Source organism: Sinocyclocheilus grahami, unplaced genomic scaffold (genome assembly GCF_001515645.1).
Source record: "Sinocyclocheilus grahami isolate Dianchi unplaced genomic scaffold, SAMN03320097.WGS_v1.1 scaffold1099.1, whole genome shotgun sequence".
Classification (NCBI taxonomy): domain Eukaryota; kingdom Metazoa; phylum Chordata; class Actinopteri; order Cypriniformes; family Cyprinidae; genus Sinocyclocheilus; species Sinocyclocheilus grahami.
In genome coordinates this window covers 1,066,601-1,088,945 of record NW_015506278.1, presented here as the reverse complement: position 1 = coordinate 1,088,945, position 22,345 = coordinate 1,066,601, and the positions used below count along the sequence as shown (strand labels likewise).

The 22,345-nt window shown below is 38.6% G+C and overlaps 1 protein-coding gene across 3 annotated transcripts in view; it reads right to left on the bottom strand.

Annotated features, from left to right (window-relative positions):
• The window catches only part of LOC107566770 (splicing factor, proline- and glutamine-rich-like), a 41,262-nt gene extending 30,667 nt beyond the window's left edge, over positions 1 to 10,595 (bottom strand). For 2 of the 3 annotated variants that reach the window (XM_016252298.1, XM_016252299.1), the window contains exons 1-8: positions 9,911 to 10,595; positions 9,241 to 9,429; positions 8,826 to 9,127; positions 8,633 to 8,728; positions 8,128 to 8,324; positions 7,916 to 8,000; positions 7,722 to 7,836; positions 7,587 to 7,635 (exon numbers count right to left, since the gene is read on the bottom strand). In XM_016252298.1, the coding sequence (XP_016107784.1) occupies positions 7,587 to 7,635; positions 7,722 to 7,836; positions 7,916 to 8,000; positions 8,128 to 8,324; positions 8,633 to 8,728; positions 8,826 to 9,127; positions 9,241 to 9,429; positions 9,911 to 10,420 (1,543 nt within the window). In that variant the 5' untranslated portion in view covers positions 10,421 to 10,595. The remainder of the gene's footprint in view (positions 1 to 7,586; positions 7,636 to 7,721; positions 7,837 to 7,915; positions 8,001 to 8,127; positions 8,325 to 8,632; positions 8,729 to 8,825; positions 9,128 to 9,240; positions 9,430 to 9,910) is intronic. The other variant, XR_001606549.1, reaches the window with a different exon arrangement.
• Positions 10,596 to 22,345: the final 11,750 nt, after the last annotated feature.

Below are 22,345 nucleotides of genomic sequence, written 5' to 3'. Positions count from 1 at the left end.
TTGTGTGATTTAGTCTCAAAATTGAAGAAACCTTTGTGATGTTTTTTTACTTTACACACAAAAAAATAAAAAAATAAAAATAAAAAGGGTGAAACCGACAAAATCTGATTTCTTGATGATTTCATATTTTATAATAGGGATTTTATAATATAAAGGAAAAAGTATAAATTAATGACTAATAATCCAATAAGTGCTCCTCTGCTGGCATCTACAGGTTATAATGGTGATTTGATGTATTTTTATTTTTACATAAGTGTTTGTTCATCGCAGTATATTTTGGTCATCCCATTGAAAATAACATTCAAATTGGATCATTTAGGAGCTTTAAAGTGCTGGAAACAGTTGTGTGAAATGCTTGTAATCATTAAAAACTGCTTGAATTTCTCTCTCAAAAGGCTGTGCAAACCCTGAAATGAATAATGTAATAACATTCAACTATTTCTGCCACAACAGCATGGTTATAGACGTCTACGTCAGCGCTGTCTGATCTGTTTATAACAGAGATTTCTGTGCAGAATTTGAATGCTTCTCAGTAAATCTCGCAGCAATCATTATTCATTCTGCGGCTTCTCACAAGATGTCGCAGCAGTGGGCAGTAACAGTGTTGCGAAATCAACTTTGGTTCCCGAGTGAAGCTGTTCTGAGCTCGGACCAGTTTGTTTGCGTCATGGTACGCGCTGCGCAGCTCAAATGAGTAGCAGGATTGTGTTACGCTTTTGTTTCGTTTACCGTTTTATGCATCTCATATGCAACAGAAAAGGCAACGTGAGTTGAACAGCGCTGAGGTCGCGCCAGTGCGACGTGCAAACAAATGTACTCGCACCGGCAGAAAAATGGTCGCAGTTTGGAGCCCTGAAATGTGAATTGTGTCACTGTTTTGGAGTACACTGCAGGGCTCGAAATTAACTTTTTTACTTGGTAGCACTGGTGCTTTCAACTTCAAGTTAGGAGCACCAACCAAAAATGTAGGAGCACCCACTGAATATTAAGGAGCATCACAACTGCCAATTGAGTGAAAGGGCTGGAACATCCTGATGATTAAATGCTTCATCAATTGATCCTGATTCTTTGATCTTTCATGGACAATTCTGATTGCAAAGAAGCGAGCGTAAGCTGATACTGACAGACGATTTTTTAAATATTTATTTTCCTTCTTACTTTAAGCAAGAGACAAGAAAAAATTCAAATGAGTACATGGACAAGATATTTGCTCTATTACAAGCTTCATCTGTAGCCATTTAAAATTAGAGACAACCACAGAATTTTAATAATTTAACCAAACAAAGACGCTGCAATACATGAGCCATTTCAGATGTAAATTATAATGCATTTCAAAATCAGAAGCAAAAACAGAATTGTCTGACTTTAGCTTTGTGAATTTATGCTACGTAAAACATCTGCATGAAACAAACAGCGTGCGGGCTGAATGAAAATGCAGATTCACTCTGACAGCAGGTAGCGCTTACGGTACAGGAAATAAATTTAAAAAATAAATACATTTTTGGTTATCGCTGTAAACAAAGTAGCGGTTTTTTTTTTTACATGCAATATACAGAGAAAAGATGAAAAGAAAATGCCATTTAAACTTCAAGACAGTCAGTTCCCCTCAGAAATACATTCATATAAACCCCCACTCCCAATTCAATATTTAGGATTTCCTTTCTATATTTTGCGCATAGTGAACGGTGAGCTTGCTCTGGCTGCTACAGTATTTTCTTCTCTTTACGTCGACTCTGGCTTCTGTTAGTGGCCGTTTATAGACTTAGTAATATTTCCACACAAAATGGCGTTTTGGAAAATGATTTCAAAGCAGTTTGTGCAAAGTCCGGAACAGACATCAGCTGAAAAAAATAAATAAAGTCGGTTCCGAGTTAGCTCCCAGTCACGTGACAATAGAGCACGAGAATTGTGAGAATTTTTATTATTGTTATTATTTTGTTATAATTTTCATTTGTGTAATGTCCACAAAATGGCCAATGATTAGTTTCGTTAAAGGGGTCCTATTATGCTTTTTCACTTTTTTAATTTTAGTCAGTGTGTAGTGTGTACAAATCTCAAAGTCCACTCCAAAGGGAGTTTTTAAAAAAATCCCTTTTCAAGAACTACAACAAACGGCTCGTTTGGACTACAGCGTTTGTTTTCCAGGCTTTGTGATATCACAAAGCGGCTCATTGGAATATCATTACAAATAATTCCCGCCTACAGAAATTCTAATGGTTGGGGGGTGGGGAGGGGCGAGGTTGTGGTTAGAACGCTTGGTTGAGTGAGTGCATCAGACGAGACGACGAAGAAGAGCTGCTGTGCTGTAGCGTCAAATTTTCGGCATGTCTAGAACAATTATTACAAGTACAACACGACGTAGCTGGGCGCCGCGGACAGACGCCGAACGGCGCCTCTGGTGTGCCTACACTCATAGAAAATAAAGTATTTGAATTTTAAAGACGTGGTAAGACACGACGTTGCGCTTCTCGTCCGGTGTGCTATCGCCTGAAACGCTGGTTTTTTTCACCTCCGTGCCCAAACGTCTTTGTTTGGGCTTTCCGAAAGCAGATGATATCAGGAAACAGTGGTTGCAATTTATTTTTTAACTCTGTTCCTGAGCATTATAACCCCAATTTGCTATTGTGTGCTGCGCATTTTACTGAGGACAGCTTCCACAACACGAGGGAGTACAGTGCCGGATTTGCCCAAAAGTTTTTGTTGAAAGACGGAGCAAGGGGGCGTGGCAGTACTGAAACACCGTCTAAGCTGTTCGCCAATCACAACGCACTGGGACAGCTAACAAATCACAACACATTTTGTTTTTCGGAAGGCGGACCTTCATCAAAGCCGGAACTAATTGAGCCGTTTGTGCCAGGCTGGGGAGAAAGGTATTGTAATAATGTAAATTATGTGAAAAATAATGTGTTTTTCGAACCACCAAGCATGAGAGCATGTTCTAGTACACCCCCAAAACAAAATCAAGACTTTGTAAAAGAGCATAATAGGACCCCTTCAGGTTGAACTGGAATATCCTACATAAAGTCTGCGGCCAGCACTACAGATAGTGCTACCCTTTTGTTCAAAGACATTGCATCTGATTTGTAATGAGCATTAGTGACAGAATCATCAGCCAATCAAATGTTGACGTTCAATGACAGCACGCCCTCTGGGTCTAGAGACGTGCCCAGTGCTATCCCCAGCGTTTAGTTGGGAATTTCCAAGGTATGAAAGTGAAATTCAATGAAAAGAAAATGACAGTCACCGGCACCTACACGAGACCTTGTTGCTGATCTACTAAAAATGCCTTTTTCAAGGCGCTCTTTTGCAGACAAAAGAAGAATAACTGAGAAAGGATAAACTACACCCAAACTGAATTCGTTAACAGGTTTTGTGCGCCATTTCAAGAGTGCTTTGAGTGGCTAACAGCTAGCACAGAGCACAACAAATTATTTGGCCATGTTTACTTTTTAATACGAGTAAAGGGACATGGAATGACAGACGCATGGACTTGATTTACAAGTGACTATGCATGGGCTGGTATGAGATTCTGACAGCATGATAACCTTAGATAAAAATATCACGGTTTCACGGTATTGCGATTACAGCTCTAAAATAGGTTGTGTTTAAATATCTGGGTAAAAAAAACTACTTTTTTTCCCACTGAACACATTTTATTTTTAAGAAACATAGAACATTTTGGAACTGTAAACATGTCAGGCTAAATAATTAGAATAATTAATTAAATTCAGTCACTTAAGTGAGCCTAAACCTGCAGCTCAATAATCAAATATAATCAAAACAATTTCTATAAAAAAAATTAATATAACATTCAGTCATTAAACCTGCAACTCAACAAGGTTTTTGGAGACATCCTCGCTTTCTGCACATTCATCTTTCAGTCCAAGTCATGATGCAGGAATGTTCACCTTTCCCGGATTAAGTTTGGAGCGATGAGGTACGAGGATGTGTGCACATACACACATAAGGAAAGAGAGAGCGCGAGTGTCACACAAACAGTGGCAAAGTTTTTTTTTTTTTTTAAATGCGTGATTTTGAACAGATGTAAACAATGGCAGGAGGCTTAAAAGTATAGACGTGATACGAGCTAAATTAATTTTTTTTACTAAAATTGCAGAAAAGTACAGTAAGTACTTTAGACGGCTATTCCTCACTCTGTGAAGTAAAGTGAGGGAGGAAACTAGTTGACGTTAGCTAGTTAATTAGCCATGTTACCTGCCTTGGTAGCAAGCCAAATTGCATTTATTTCAGCACTGAAACAAACGGCGGGTGGGTCTCTGTCTTGATCGAGGGTGAAAGAGGGAGAAATGAAGATGACACAGATATATAGTTTATGTCCGACCTGGAAGTATTTTAGTGATCAGCGCTAAAACGTCATCTGTACGGAACATCGTTGCGTACGGAACATGGTTAGTCTACGTTTCCCAAAAAATTCCCATATGGCAGACTTCGTCTTTTTCAACAGGGGAAAAAGTTCCAGGGATTCATCTCCTTCAGCCATCCTACACACAGGTGACTCTGACCGCTCACACCAACCGAAGGGGGAGGGGTCGTGTGACTCGTTACGCTCTTCGCTGCACACAACTGTGGGAGTCAAAATTAATATAACATTCAGTCATTAAACCTGCAACTCAACAAGGTTTTTGGAGACATCCTCGCTTTCTGCACATTCATCTTTCAGTCCAAGTCATGATGCAGGAATGTTCACCTTTCCCGGATTAAGTTTGGAGCGATGAGGTACGAGGATGTGTGCACATACACACATAAGGAAAGAGAGAGCGCGAGTGTCACACAAACAGTGGCAAAGTTTTTTTTTTTTTTTAAATGCGTGATTTTGAACAGATGTAAACAATGGCAGGAGGCTTAAAAGTATAGACGTGATACGAGCTAAATTAATTTTTTTTACTAAAATTGCAGAAAAGTACAGTAAGTACTTTAGACGGCTATTCCTCACTCTGTGAAGTAAAGTGAGGGAGGAAACTAGTTGACGTTAGCTAGTTAATTAGCCATGTTACCTGCCTTGGTAGCAAGCCAAATTGCATTTATTTCAGCACTGAAACAAACGGCGGGTGGGTCTCTGTCTTGATCGAGGGTGAAAGAGGGAGAAATGAAGATGACACAGATATATAGTTTATGTCCGACCTGGAAGTATTTTAGTGATCAGCGCTAAAACGTCATCTGTACGGAACATCGTTGCGTACGGAACATGGTTAGTCTACGTTTCCCAAAAAATTCCCATATGGCAGACTTCGTCTTTTTCAACAGGGGAAAAAGTTCCAGGGATTCATCTCCTTCAGCCATCCTACACACAGGTGACTCTGACCGCTCACACCAACCGAAGGGGGAGGGGTCGTGTGACTCGTTACGCTCTTCGCTGCACACAACTGAGGGAGTCCTGCACTTTCCGTCTTTGACGACACGTAAAAAAACTGCACATACTGCAGAAACCGTGACTTTTCCAAACAGCGGTATACCTTGAAACCGGTTATCGTCCCATGCCTACAAGTGACAGGTGAGTGCTTTATTGTTTGACGAGTATTGCATCATGCACATTGTTATGAAGGTGTATGTGGTGCGTTGATAATACTGTGGTGTGGTGTGTGGATGTCCAGCATTTGTACACTTTTGCTGCTGTGGGTGTGTCGTCATTTAAGTGACGTGAATGTTCATAGTGACCCGTGTATTTGTGGATTACTTTTACTGATCCATGTAGGGAAATTTACTCTGCATTTAACCCATCCTAATCTAGCCTACTGTTGAAACTGTTGATCAGCTGTCATTGCTGTTGAGAGTCTGTTTGCGGCATAATATGTGTGCATCATATGCATATGGCTACGTTAGCTGTTACAGAGATGTGTAAGATAGATAGGGTATGTAGTTTACAGTTGCTTACTGAAGGCCCTGACTGAAACCCCATGGTACGCTACTGCTTATAGATAACCTTAAGACTAACATATTGATACTAACAATGTAATACAATGATGGGAGTTAAAAGGAGGCAAAATATACAATGAGCTGGTATTCAGTAATGCGATATCACGGTAATGAATATGCATATTGTTATCGTGGGCACGAAAATTAAAAAGTCAATAATTTAATACAAATTATTCAGATTTTTTAAATACATTTTAAGAATTTCCCCCCATCAACTGGTCAATACACAACACCACACTCTCATGTAAACAAGCACAGATGAGAAGCGCATGGCGGAACACGTGAAGGAGCAGCCTTTACCCCGGTAACAAAGCAGCGGTGCTACTTTCTAAAATGTAGGGCAAATTCTAAACGGCTTTTTTGTGCCCTTGAAGGGCACTTTGGGAATGAACGCCATTTGAAGGGACGTTTCAAACGAAAGTGAACAACTTAATCCCTTATATTTCCCAAATATTTATTTGCAAACACTGATGGAGTAGCCTACAGAATGCATGCACGCACGTGCAGCGTTGTCAAGGTAACATTTGGTCTGTCATTCCATTCACCAAGGGAGTTCCAAACGCTTATTCGAGACAGTAATGCCCTACACCCTTCAAAGAACACACTTCTGCCCCTCGAATGAAGTAGGCCATAGGGATGCTCAATTCCGTTTGGAATTCGCCCGTATTTAAATGGTTTAATAAGCCATTCAGATTTTTGTATTCACAATGGTGTTCATCACAGCGCCAAATACTTAAATATTTAGACTTAATAGGCTATTTACTTATTACATTTTAATCTGGATTACAACATGCCCTAGATATTGTTTGGTGTCACTTTACGCTAAGGCTCTATTAATTAACATTAGTTAATTAGTAAAGAAACGATCAATGAAAAAAATCTTCTAAACATTCATTAATTTTAGGTCATTTCAATATTTAACAACAAATTGCAACTTTTTATTTTAACAACATTTAATGAACTAACGTTTGTATTTTTTAAACAAAGATTAATAACTTCTGTAACAAATGTAGCTATTGCTCATTATTAATGTTAATGCATTAACTAAGATTAACTAATGAGATCTTATTGTAAAGTGTTACTATTTATCCTGTGTGAATTTTTTTTACTTTAAACTTTGTGTATTACTTTATTGTATCTAAATGTTCAGTTCTTTTTATTATAAGAAAAGAAAAGTTTTTAAACCTGTTATACTTTGACAGCACTTTTTTTCAACTAAATTTGAATACCGTGATTATACCGTATAATGTGATAAAAGCATTCGCAAATAATCACAACATGAAAATCTGATACCGTCATATGCCTAAATTAAATAAAATGATGAAAATTGAGAGATGTACAAATATGCATTCTTTAAAAGCCTGTTGTGTCCTATTTGATAAATGCACTTTTTTTTCTAAGAATGACACAATCAAATTTAAGTTGCTTCATCTAGTAAATGCTCATCTTGAAATGTAACTATAACATAAGTTGTTTACTTTATAAAAAAAAAAAAAAAAGATTGATTTCACAGGCTTTTCTACTTGCTATGAAAAGTATGAACTAGAAAGATCAGAAGGCATGTAGAGAGTACAAGTTTTTCAGACTTTTAGCATGTGTGGAAATACTGAATTTCTAGACAATGAACCATAGAGAAACAAAACGCATCTTACCAGCCAACCCCAGGCCTCCACTAGAATTCATTCTCATCTCCCTGTCCCTCTACAAAAAAAGGAAAATATTTTACTTGAAAGGATTTCACCAACATTGTAAGTAAATGCTGAGAGCTTTCTGAATGCATTACTTACATTATCCATAAAGCCGCCCATTCTGTAAGACTCCTCACGTTTGCGCCTCATTTGTTCTTCAATTTCTCTCTGCCGCATCATCTCCTCCTCTCTCCTACGGCGTTCCTCTTCTTGCCTGAGGTTGAGAACCAATCAGTTAACTATTACATCAAAGGTTTCCAGAACCACAACACACTACACTACATCAGACATACCTGAGCTGCATCTCCTTACGTTTCTGCATCTCCTGACTGTGCAACTCTTCCATGCGACGAAGTTCCTCTTGACGTCTAAGAAGGTCTTTTGAAACAAAATGATCCCCCAAATCAATTATTCACCCCATAATCTCTCTCTCTCGCTTTTTTTTTTTTTTTAAAGTAGCAAAAAGGCCAAACAAATACACCAACTCAGCAGAAACAATACTCACCCTGTCTGAGCATGTTTGCTTGGTGCTCATGATATGCATCTTCCATCTCTGCTTCCAGCTTCTCACGGGCCTCACAAATGTTTTTCTCCACTTGCTGCCTCTGTTGTTTCTCCATCTCATCAAGAGACTTCCATCGCTTGGAGTATTCAAACTCAAAGGTGCCAGGACGGGCGAACCGAGGAGGTTGCTCTCGCTCCCTGAGTTTAAACGACAGCCGTTTACAAATCTGACAAACGTTATGAACAATAAACCATGAAAGAGAGAGGGAGGGGGGGATTCATCTGAATGAAGAAACCTACAAAACTAGGCATGTGGTGAATTAACGTCTTTTTTTACAGCTGCCAAATGACCCCACTCAAATGCTCGTCAGACCATCTGTCCAACTTCATTTACATGAAAAGGGTGTTTACCAACCACCTAATAACTTAAAATTGATTGTTAATCCCAATAAATTAGGTTTCTAGTAATAGAATATAAAATATGTGATGAAGCATTTGGAACTTACTTCTGATAACTGGGGTTCTTCTGTGCAAGTTTCTCTGGTAAACCGTCCTCATCATCGTACTGTTCTAACAATTCAACCACAATCGGACGGGGTGCCCTAGAACAGAATGGTTATGTGAAGCAATATTTTATAAACCTACTCACAAAAATTGCTCTTCTGCCAAATTGTACAAATTAAGAGAATTTAATCTTACGATGTGAGAAGGAACACTCCGTCACTGATCCGATCAAGGGCCTTCCGTGCAGCTGGCTTGGAAGAAAACTCAACAATGCCCTTCCCAGTTGAGCGGCCACGGTCATCTACGGTAACTACAGCCCTTTCCACCATTCCAAACTGAGAGAAGGCTTCTTCCAGCAGCTCATTGGACACAAATGGAGACAAGTTGCGCACAGAAAGTGCAGCAGAATGAGTGGCAAAACGAACTCTAAGTGGTCTGCCTTTCATTGGAGTATCATCCAGCTCAGCTTTTGCGATCTCTGCCAAGGCACGGGATTCCTAAAAAAAATAATGTTTACATACATATACATTCACACACATACATCATATATATGCATTTGTTTTTACATAAATGCACTTATTAGCATTGGGTTTAAAGCTATAAATCTTACCAGTCTGATAAATCCAAAACCTTTGCTTTGATTGATGAAAATCTCACTGGGCTCCCCATACTTTGCAAACAATTTCCTGAATTCAGGTTCAGTGATGTCGTTTGGTAGGTTCCCAATAAACAGACGGCAACGTTGAGTGTAGGTTTTCTCCCCGGGCTTGCGCAGCAAAGACAGCGTTGCCTTCAATTCCTGACAAACATTCATAAAATAAAAACGTAAATCTAAAGCAAACCTATCGTGCGACTATATTTGAGCGACAAATCAGTGTTACTTGAGTCTTCTGCAGTGCGCGTGAACGACAGTCATTTACAATACACAAGGCAAACATACCCTACTTTTATCAAACAACCTGGCCACACAGAACACCGAAAGGTTAGCAACAAAGAGAAAAACACTTAACGTTCAAAAAGCGAAATACACGTATAAACTATCAGGTTTCAATGCATTTTATACGGACGGAGACACCAGGGGGACCAATATGGAGTTTAACCTTTGTTTAAGCGTCTACAAAATGGCGGATCTCCCGTAACATTAACCACGTACTAACGTTACCCAACAAATGTGTGCTAAAAGTAATAATCTTATAAATGCAACGTGCTCAAATCTCTTACGTTCTCACTAAAAACAACGCTATTATATGCTCCCCCTCCCAAGTATGAAGTAATTTTACCTGAGAGCTGTCCTCGCTCTTGGTGATCGGTTGTTGTTGCTGTGGTGGTGGAGGTGTCTGCTCTGTGTCTTTCTTCACGGGAAAAGGCGGTTTTTGGCCATTTCCCATCCCACATTTGGGTTGGTTCTTTCTGGGCTGGTTCTGTGGGGAACCGAGGTCCGGGGTCTTCACGGTATTCTGTGGCGGTGGAGACTGGATCTTCGGCTGAGCGGGGCTGGCGGTCGGCTGTGGCGACGGGCCTTTGTTGTTGCTCTGCAGGGCCAGGCCTGAGCCTTGCGCCGGAGGCGACTGGACCGCTGGCTTGTTCTGATTGGCTTCCTGCGGCTTCTGTGGCGTAGAGGCCTGGTTGGGTTGGTTTCCCTGATTCGGCATAAACCCGCCACCCATATGGAGCCCTCGGTTTTGATAAGGATGCTGGTTTTGATTTCGAAAGTTAAGATTTCCCATGCCGCCGCGCATCCCGATTCCTCCGCGGCCTCGGTGCTGGAATCCTCCACGGTTACGAGACATTTTCCCACAAGCAGACTGGGGAAACCCCGTTTAAAAGATTTCGACAGTAATAGATAAAGTTAAACAACGAAAACCACAGAGGAGCTGGTAACCTGCACTCCCGAGGCTTGCTTAGTAAAATGGCCGCTGGTTGCGTGAAAAGACCATAGAAATGGGAGGACCGACGTGCTCACGAGCCTCCGCCCAAAATGAAATCCTATACTAGCACGCTACGCTCTAGTGGCCCTCGTGTTGGTTCTGACCTGTTTTTCCTGTGATCTTGCAGGCTCATTTGCATTCTTCTTATTCTTGCTCTTTTCCCGTTGTTTTGGCCTTTTCAGAAATATTGTGAAATATTTTATTATTTAAAATACATGCTTCCTATTTGAATATATTTTAGAATGTACCGGTAATTTATTCCTGTGCTTTTAAAGATGAATTTTCAGCATCTCTCCAATCACGTAATCTTTCAGAAATCATTCTAATATGCTGATTTGCTGCTCTCTCAAAAAACATTTATTATTATTATTATTATTATTATTATTATTATGTTGAAAACAGAGTAGTTTTTTCCTCAGGTTTCTTTGATGAATAGAAAGTTCAGAAGAACAGCATTTATCTGAAATATAAGTCTTTTGTAACATTATAAATGTCTTTATCATCAATTTAAAGTATCCTTTCTAAATAAAAGTAATAATTTCTATCATTTCAAAATAATATAGAGGTAAAAAGGTACAAAGATGTCCTTTTAAGAGTACTGCTCCACTGACAAGCTGTTGTACCCCAAAAGGTGCTATATTGGCCCCTTTTTTTCTGTGTGGCCTGGATGAGTGTGAAATTTCCCGGCCTGAAATTGCGTCCCAGTCCGGTCCTGGCTTAGGCTAACCCTATAACCTCTGATTGCTTCTTTCTCCTGGTTTGCAGCCTGCAGATCAAACCCTGGATCAGAGGATCTACTGACTGCAGGTGAGGAAGATGCATCAGAGGAGATGTCAGTTTGTGTGTCAGCACTGGTTGTGTGGGTCTCAATGGTAGAGGACTCATCCGGTACATTGGGGGACACACAGGGCAGAATCACTGATAGAATTCTGCGGAAGGCCCGGTGCAGAGATGGAAATTTGCGCTTCTGGGACGAGGAAGAGGAGGAGGCTTTGGAACCATCAGCAGGTGTAGTGACTGAGACCACTGCATGGACAGAAGGTGACAGAAACTTCCCCCACTTCATCTTTTTCTTCTTCTCCTTTTTGACTTTATCCATTGTATCACAATGATTGTCGCTAACCATTTTTCTTTTCTTTTACCTGAACATTGTTTACGCAAACACTGCAACAAAAATAGTGTTTTTTAATCATCCACTCTTTAGATATTAAAACACGTTGAATTACAGTATACCGACCTGAGAATGATTTTCTCTGATAATATTCCAGTCGTTTGTTGTCAACCAGCTGTTGCCAAAGAAGATGGCACATTCGCGAATGAATCACTCTTCTGATCCAATCTATTAAACGGAACTTGCATAAAGCCATTGCTCGAAAGCTTAATCATTTGGACAGTTCACTCAGCCAGTGATTTGTTAAACTCAGATAAAACTCAGAGGCATGTACACACAGAAATTGAAGGCTATTTAACTTTACTTACAAACAAAAGCTAGGGCAAAAAAATAATAAAAAAATGTCCCCTCCAAAAACTCTTTACTATTGTCTGCATACCACAGACATGACTCCGCTGAGTCAGGTGTTTGTTTAGCTGATGTGTAAAGAGAAATTCAGATTCCAGTAGGCTATAGAAGTGAAAGCCATAATTTAAATACTTGCCAAAATTCAGACACCGGGGTAAAACAAGGGTAAACACCGACAGAGTTTTTACAAGATGGAGGAATTTGATAGAATTGGGGTTCAACCGATACGGACTTGTGGAGTTTTCTTGTCATACTTATAATTTCTATATTATTATTGTACCTTTTATTGAAAGTAGCCTTCTTTTTTGCCTGTTGAGACATGCCTTCACTTTTAAAGCGTAAGAGCCTGTAAGAGCTGTGTTTGTGATGTCTGAATTGAGGGAGCGTTTGCAAATGTTGTTGGAGAACATGTATTTGTAGTTCTGCTAGGTGACACTAGTAGCCCTGAAATAGCATACCCTTGCTTTAAAAGAATAGCTAATGCACTTTCATTAATTTTAATTTTTTTAAGCTATAATGTTGTCTAAATTTATGTGTATTTACTGTATGTTTAGCCTACCATGGAGCCTATGTTTGGTATCTTCAGGAAAAGATGAAAAAAGTAGGTTTATTTTAGCTTTTTATTCCAAACTAGTCTGTTTGGGATCTAATTATGCACATTATTCATTTAGGATGCAAGATTAGAAGAATTAAATCACAGCAGCTAAAGGTGTCTGTGACTGTAGCGAGAAGAGTTTTAATTAGTGGTGGAAATGTTTGATCCATGCCTTAATCATATAGAAACATATGTGGATATGCCACCTACCTGTGTCGGATACAGTGATTTAGTACAGTGCAAGCCCCATTCTGTAGTCTGGGTGCCTATCAGCCTGAATTATACTTTAGTTTAGTACGCCAAATTTAGTAGCCTACATTTAAGGCATTTAGCTTGTACATGTGCTTGATATCTTTTTACATGGGCATGTATAAATGAGACACATCTTTGTAATGATTTTATTCACAATTGCACAATTGCATTGGTGTAATCCAGGGGTGGTCAGTTCTTTACACATATGAGTTAATGCTGCTCTATGCATTTTCAAAAATTAATGTAAAGACGCAGTGCCACGAAAACACTTTCTCAAGCTTGCATTAAATTTGTTTTGTTTTATGGATATAATCTGAGCATTCATACCTACCTGCTGGATTTGTGTTGCATTTATTTAGTGCATAAACCTTCTGCTTTGATTTTTCTTTACACTAGAGGTCAGTATCAGCTCATGTAAGAACTTTGTTTTTCTCTTGCCTGTACTTTTCAGTGAGGATGATCTATTTATTACATTACCTAATTGTTGGATTTTTTTACCTTTGTTGGAGAACATGTATTTGTAGTTCCGCTAGGTGACACTAGTAGTAGCCCTAAAATAGCATACCCAAGCTTTAAAAGAATAGCTAATGCACTTTCATTCATTTTTATTTATTTATTTAAGCTATAATGATTTTTTACCTTTCACACACTCTTAAAAACAACGGTTATTCATTGATATCATTTTTATGAATCACAGTATTTATGTTTGTCATTTCATTTCATTGCATTTTTCATGAGATGCCATAAGAAACTTATGAAATGAAGGCAGCTGTTGTTGAGCCTTGCCATTTAAAATGACAAGAATGTGCTCTTGGTTGTTACTAATGAGTTTTACTTGAAACATTTGATTGCTTCTGACACATTTGAGCAAATCATACAAATATGATTACTGCCATTAGTAACTAATACAGAAATAAATATATGTTAAACACATACATCAATTAGTGTGTTTTGAACAATTGTTTCTGCTTAGTGCACTCTGAGTTAATTCCCAGGGTGATGAAAACACATTCATTTGTTGGTGCTTCAGAGCAGATCCACTCAATTTAAAAGATGGTTTCAGCATCTTTAAAGTCTCGGTATACTGTCAATTTAAATTATTTTTCGTTAATTATACTTCAGCATGACAAGCGAAAATTTACTTTAACTCATTATTATGGGTTGCGTTTGTTTTGACAGTCAAATCTTCTAATGAAAGTTTGTCAGCCTGAAGTTAAACATGCCCTGACGCTTTTCAACTTTAGGTTTTTGACTCTAAACTAAATTCTGCTCTAAACTGAAGTGTGTGGCATCTAGTTACTGACCCTCAATGTGACATTGTCTGTTTCAGTTTGATTGTACTCTCAGTGCACTCAGTACACTCTGTTGTACTTGTCCCGAGTACTACCAATACATTTCAAGTAGTTTCCTAATATACACTGTCTGCTTTTCAGATACTCTTAAAGTAACCTACTCTACACTTACATTTCAAGGACACTCCAATACATAATACCAAACATTACTGAACAATTACAATTAAATTTCAAGTACCTTGCCTAGCCTAAAACACTTACTTGCACTCAGTTACATCTAGATCTCTTCTATTACCATAAGTGCATTCATATTATAGATCAGTTACACTCCTAGGCAGAAGTTGCTACATTAAAAACAAGATTTTGTCCAGAATGTTAATGTAAAAATTAATGCATATTCAGATCGATTGCAAACAGATATTCCCATTCTTTGAAAGGAGCTGAAGGGTTGCATAGGGTGAAGGTCAGTAATCTTAGAGATCAGGAATTAAAAGTTGAGTTACAGTAGTAAGACTATGTTTATCAGCCACTTGATGGCTCTAGTGTTGCACCATTGAGGAGAGATTTAGGGCCAGATTGAATCACCTAGCACATGCTAAAATTTAAATTATGCAGCTTCAAGGAGACACTGAACGTAGCATGTAAAATACCCAAGAGAAATACACTTTATCTTACCATTTCAGAGCCATCAATATCTTTGGATGTATTCAGTCTTTTATATAATTACATGATTGTGTGATGATGTGGTTATTTTTTTACCATATGTTCTCATGTTATTTGACAATCTCTTGGGTTACTATGTTAAAGTATTGTCTTGCATTTGTGCTTGATGATGGTGACTGTATTGCACAAAACTATTGCTAAATTACTGCTAGATGCAATAACCTCCACATATAACACGGAATAACAGAGAATTTATGTTAACTGTCCCATACATACATACATACAAAGATGTAACAACAGCAACCTGTGGGTTGTATTTATATATATCCAGAAAAAAATCAGACATAAACTTATTTCATTTGATATAAAAATGAATCAAATAGACCAAAATTTTCACTTTGTTTTGTTTTCATCTAAAGTTAGAATGCCATTATAGCTTTAACCTTTGTACAAAGTCAATTTTATTGTCTGTTGTGGAGAAAAACCAAATAGTTCTTGGAAAAACTCTTTAGAAAATCTATTCACAATACAGACAATAATAGACATGAGGGACACTACATACGGACTGCATATAAACAATAGACAGAGTACGCATAAATCAGCTAGAGCAATATCCTGCAACTATAAAACCAATTGCACGTCTTTTACTGTGAGTATCAAAATTTGTAAAGCTGCTTAGAAGAGACAGATTATTAAATGTGACTTGCACAATAAATATGATGTAATGTGCAATTTATTGGCCCATATAATCCAGATAAGCCTGTATGTGGGTATGTCATGTATGTATGCATGAAAGAACAGAGACTTCTGTGAACTGTAAACTGCCTGCATAGTGAAACTGTGGTCTTTGTGGTGTTTGGAAGGATCTTTACACTCCACCCTGAGGGTGGTTGAGTGAACATGCTGTGTGAAGGATGAGTGAAGTTCTTCCTGATGACAGTGGACTTCCTCTTTCTCCACACAGTGTAGATGTCTTCAATGGCAGGGAGGTGGGCCCCAGTCATAGTAATAACTGCCCACTGGGTGCGTTTTACCATGCTCTGCAAGACCTTCCCGTCAGAGCTTCCATGCCAGACAGTAATGTTGTTTGTCAGAGCACTGTTTATGACACATCTGAAGAAGCTGACGAGGAGAGGGGGTCTTTTGGCAAGTCTTTTTACATGGCCCTCTGGAATACTTTATTCTGATTGGTCAATTGCAACATTCAGCGGTCAGATATTCTCTGTTGTCAGTTGCGCAAACCAGCACTACTGTCTGCCGTATCACAGTGCACTCACTCTTTAGGCCTTAGTTAGGGTATAGTTAAAATTTTGAACAGGAATGAAAATGAGGCTGAGGGATATACAGTAGAAGTACAATGATTTCAACAACATACTGATTATTCAGCTGACTAAATGTCCTTCAGAAAAAAATTGTGATATATAACCTTTATATAGTGCATAAAATTGAAAGGACTGTAAGTCTATCCCTCACAGCCTCGTTTTCATTCATGTTAAATTCAATATGGCGTCTAACCTGATTAAGGTCTTTTGTTTCGGAAATTACGCCATCTTGCATCTCAGTTATTCATTATAATAAAAACAAGCTCAGAGGACTTCACTTCAGTTTTAAAGCTGAGCTGGGTTTAAAACACGTGACGTGTGAGACGCAAGCGCAGTGGTCAAACACAGTGGATAGCACAGTTATTTAGAAAAACAAAAGAAACAGAAGCTTTAAGAAACTATACAGGTAAAATTACTCAAATCTATATTTATGCTCCATATATTTATTTGGTTATTAGCCATAAAATAATCCAAGTATATATCACTGCAGTCCTATCCAGTTCCTCTGCTGCTGAGTTGTGTAACCAAGCAGGCAGTGATGGAGGGGGATAGCAGCACACTTTCTTGTCCACTCTGTAGAACTACAGAACTCCTTTCTTCTACACCCCAACATTTTGAGCTAAGATAGGAAAAGGAGTCTCTAGTGGATGTTCTTGACAATGTAGGTAGATGTGTTTTTTTTAAGAGGAAGAAGAAACTTAAAGAAAATAGTTCACCCAGAAATGAACATCTCACCATTACCTAGCCTTTAATCTTTCAAAGCCTGTAAGACTTTCTTCGTTCCATGGAACACAAGGTGAGACATTAGGTTATAGTAGAATGTATTTACAATAAAAGTGAATGGTGACCAAAAGCTATCAGTTTTGGTGATTCAGTGATTTGATGCATCAATCTTTTGTAGCCAGTAATGATCTTCAGAGTATCCGCTTTTGAGTTTGGCGGCATTGTGTTAATTGCTAACCTAAAGGTTAAAACCCAAACGACATAGTAAGTGATTAACTCTGCAGGCACTGAAATAATGACAACAGACGTAAAACATGATGGGATTTGCATTTGCATTGCAATTAAAAATATAAGTTAAGACTGAGGCAAGGCCATCTTTAATTTTAGGGATGCAGAAGAAATCAGACCAGGGTCTGTTGCTTTGCTGCTGTTCTGACATAACAGCAGTTTCCTCTAATGTTCCTTTATAGAGAATGATATTGTAGGCCTGATTGTTTGTTGATAAAGCAACAATAGAATTTGCTGAGGAAAAAGGCGAGGTGCACATTCAATTTATGTCTTCAAAATTGCATAGCTGTTTTGATCTTTTCTCCTTTTGATTTTCTTGAAGTGGTGGTGGACAGTGGTTGGGGGTTGTACAGTATAGCTCATACATTAGTCTTTGCATAAATAATTGTAAATGATTTTGCACTTGATAAAGAGTATGTGTGATCTGTGTCTGTAGCAGATTATTTGCTCATTTCTGATTCCAGAACTGAAATGGTAACATTATGATTAGAAATGTCCAAACATCAGCTCAATTTTAGCACGTTGCTGTTTTCAGCATAAAATTAATCTGATAATGTAATAGCGTACAATTCTGACTTTATGTAGATGTATACAATTTCAACATAAAATGGATTTGTTTGTATTTTACTTTAACAAATGCAGTTTTTAGCAAATGTTCTTATCCCATTTTGGTGTGGTATGCATTAATTTAGAATCTCAAGGATTTTGTAGTTAATTAGTAGTTATATATACATATTATTTTATTATAAGCAGTGTATATTCATATGTGCAATTTGATCTACTTTACCTTGTTAAAATGTCGCCTGAAGTTCAAGTTTGATCTCAGGAGGTTATACAGGGTCTGCAAACAGTCTGTGTGTCAAGAGCTAAGCTTTGAATTAGCGCCTGCTTTATGAAAGCGCACTTCTACTGAAAGCAGTAAAGGAATCTTTTTCAATAGCTCTATTTTACAGATGGCTAATCTATAGTGTATTGAGAGATGTACAAAGTAAGCAGTCAATGATAATGCACTGCTTGAAGGTCATTTGGCTTTGGCTTTTGTCCACCCACAGTATTCGAGTGGGCCCACACAGTCGAGTGGGTATCCTTAGAGAAAAAGAGGAAACGCTTGAGCTGAATGATGGGTGCATTATCCTCAAGATCATGTGCCCATAGTTGGGGGATCAAAGTGCTATTTATTTCGGCAGTTGAATAACGCAACATGGCCCTTAAGTGAGTCAATTAGGGGATAAAAGGGAGTGAGCAGAGAACGATAACAGGACATCAGAGCACTCATTACATCAAGAGCCATCTAACCTTAGATATTAAAACACACAAATGCTGAGAGAGGTGGATATGCCTTATTCTGGGTCTCACTGCTTTTATATTGCCTTTAATTTTATATTACACATTCAAGGTCATATTTTGAATGTATCCCGGGAGCATTGTATGTTAATCATGATATAGTATGCTGAACTTGGGCGCTAAAGCTTTTGAATCGAAATGATTAAAAGGAACACATTAAATGCGGCATTAATGGAGCCGTGCTTGGAAAATCTGCGCACAGAAGCATGATGCTAATGTGCACTTCTCCGAAATCTTATGAAATGCACAAGACTGAAAGATTAAAAAGGTTTTGATCACTATGTTTATTTCTTGATGAAATGTGCACATTCACCCTAGAGAAAATAATGAATGTCTCAAGGGGAGTTATCATACATTTCTGACTTCCTGCAAACTTTTCTGAATTTATTGAGATTTATTGAAATGCTTTGGTGAACTGCCCTGCACCCTTCACTCGGAAGGCAAGCATTTCTCCCACTTCCCTAATTCTGATCAATCAAGAACCGCTGGAGAGCTTGGCAAGTTTAGTTCACAAATGTGCAAGTTTTGTTATGCTACTCAAGAAACTTTGAAGCTGTTCTAGACTCAGTTGTCACATTAAGCTAAAATATAAAGCCCTCCAAAAATTCACGTAGTCTTATGGAAATATTGAAATATTGTACTTATCAATACATAAAAAAAATTATGCTGATATCACTCAAAACACTACATTGTCATTTCCAATCTTCTGGAGTGCACTGCATATTTCATTTTCAAATATTTTAGGTGATTTAGCATCATATTGCCAGTGAAATTTAAGCCATACTTTTAACATACAAGCAAAACTTTTCCTCTAGAACATGAACAATACTTTCCATCTATGAATATTTTCATTAATGCATTCAGTGATTTGATGTATTCAGTGACTGTTGACAGCTAAGACAGCAATCAGCTGTGCCAGGCTTGACTACAGAAGACCGTTTAAAAGGGGATCTGTAACAGGTTGGCGGCATCAGTCAGACATCTCAGTCATCCCTAGCCTCAACATTTTCTTTTCAAATTCTGCAAATAGCTTTGGGGTAATATGGTCCCGCCCTGTGGCTCACCCTGCTTCTCATACGGCGTGAACAGCGAGGATTAGTTCTAAGGTGCTGGGGAAAGATAAACGGTGGCAGTCATGAAGATGTACTCCCATATAAATGTTGTGCATTTCCCCTTGAGTCTGACCTTCCCTGCATGGCAACTGGCATAGATGATAATGATGTAGGAGGCAATTTTCTTTCTGAGGTCACAGGGGAAGATATTTGAGATATTTGAAACTCAAGAAGACCACGGGGACCGCGTAGGAGATGCTAATGGCTGTTTATAAGTGTGTGTGTCCCATATAAACTCTTACACTGAGCTTTTGTGCCTGGTTTAATTATTATCTCATTTTCTTAAAGGAATAGTTCCCAAAAATGAAAATTTGCCGAAAATGTACTCACCCTCAGGCTGTCCAAGATGTAGATGAGTTTGTTTTTTCATCCGAACACATTTGGAGAAACTACATCACTTGCACACCAGTGGATCCTCTGCAGTGAGGTTTCTTATGAACACACAGCTTTTCACCTCACAAGATATTAACTGACGGCACAATTGGCAGATTTAGGAGCTGGTTTTAGCGCTAAAACGCTGTGTGAAATACTCTTAGAGCAAAAAGTCCTAAAATTAGGACTGACTCCCATTATCATTAACTCTTAACCCATTAAGAGTTTCTCCCAAATCAGCAAGTTAAGAGCTTTTTTTACAGTGTATTTAGCCAAGCTCTTCATAATATATCTTTCTAGGAAGTGAATATTATGTTACCCTTCATAATTAATCACTTAAAAATGGTGATAGCTAAAATTGTATTTAATGGTTGAGAGTTGCTGATCATCTTTAGTTTGCCTTCTGAAGTGAGAAGGTGCGGAGAGACTATTGAGTCACAGATCCAGTGAAGCTTAGGGGGCTACAACTGTGACATGAAAATGCCAGGATCCACTGGAAGTATTGTTCTTATGATTGCATTTGCATGCATTTATTTAGCAGATGCTTTTATCCAAAGTGACTTTTAAACAAGGAACATCACAAGCAATTTGTCATTGTGTTCCAGTCAAGTTCTTCTACACCAAAATCACCCAACCATGTCTTTATGAACCTTGCTATGTGCACTGCATGGGGCATAGGCATGCTGGAATAGAAAAGGGCCTTCCCCAAACTGTTCCCACAAAGTTGGAAGCAAAGCATTGTCTAAAATATCTTGGTATGCCGAAGCATTAAGATTTTCCTTCACGGGAAGTAGGCTATAAGGCTTAGCCCAACCCCTGAAACTTCCCCATACCATTATCCCTCCTCCACCAAACTTTACATTTGGCACAGTACAGTCAGACAGGTAACATTCTCCTGGCTTCCGCCAAACCCAGATTTGCCCATCAGACTGCCAAACAGAGAAGCGTGATTTGTCACTCCACAGAACAGGTTTCCACTGCTCCAGAATCCAGTGGCAGCATGCTTCACATTACTCCATCTGCCGCTTGGCATTGTACTTGGTGATGTGAGGCTTGCATGCAACTTCTCGGCCATGGAAACCCATTCCATGAAGTTCCAGCCGCACAGTTTTTGCACTGATTTTAATGCCAGTGGAAGTCTTCTGCTTCATGGCTGAGCTGTTGCTGTTCAGTTGACTGAGGAATATCTAGCAGGGATGAAATTTCACAAAACTGACAAAGGTGGCATCATATAGAGCAGTCGTGGCCTAATGGTTAGAGAGTTGGACTTGTAACTTGAAGGTTGTGGATTTGAGTCTCATGTCCGGCAGGAATTGTAGGTGGGGAGAGTGACTAACCGGTGCTCTCTTCCACCCTCAATACCACAACTGAGGTGAGACCCTTAAGCAAGGCAATGAATCCCCAGCAATATGTAGTTTTCTGGTCACGGTATGTGTGTGTGCACTTGGATGGGTTAAATGCAGAGCATAAATTCCGAGTATGGGTCACCATACTTGGCCACATGTCACTTTCATATCACATTACCACTCATTAATTCACTAAGCTCTTCAGAATGACTATTTTTTCACAAGTGTTTGATTTTATAAATCTGTGGTAATAAATCGGTCTGACTGAAACACTTTTCACAATTCAGTCATTAAGAGTGTGTCCCATTATTTTTCTCCATATTGTTTATGTCGCCTTACTACTTGAAAGGTCTGACCACTGATAGTAATCAATATTTTTCCAAGATTCATAGCACAGTAGCCAGATTAATGCCATGATGGGGATCTTGTTGGGGACTCCTTATTATTTCTCTTGGATTAAATCTTCTCAACTGATGCCATTGTGATAGACTCCATCAGGCATCTTTATTGTACTGTTGCTGTTGTAAGATGATATATCACCTAAAACCTGATATTGTAGCACAATCCCCAGACCAAATTTAAAGTCTGTCTGACAAAAAACAAATAGCAAACTTGTCTGTGATATTTATTGACTGCAGTCGTGCTGGCTCTAATGTATTTTCCGTCTCTTTCTCTTAACATTAAACTTTTGTGCACTGTAGATTTTATAAACTGTATACACTGTGGATACAAGATGTTTTCCTTTAGTTGTGATGATGTTGCAGAACAAGCATGTATCAAAATTGATCACTTGGGACAGAGTGTGTTCAGGCAGGATGAATTTGGTTCAAGTAAGGCCATGGTTTCCCACTGCTTTTCACAACAGCCCAGATCTACTGTGATCCATAAAGGATTTAAAGTCTTCTGTCTCTCTCTCTTTGTTCAGCACTTCAATGGATGAACAGATAACCTGCTACCCC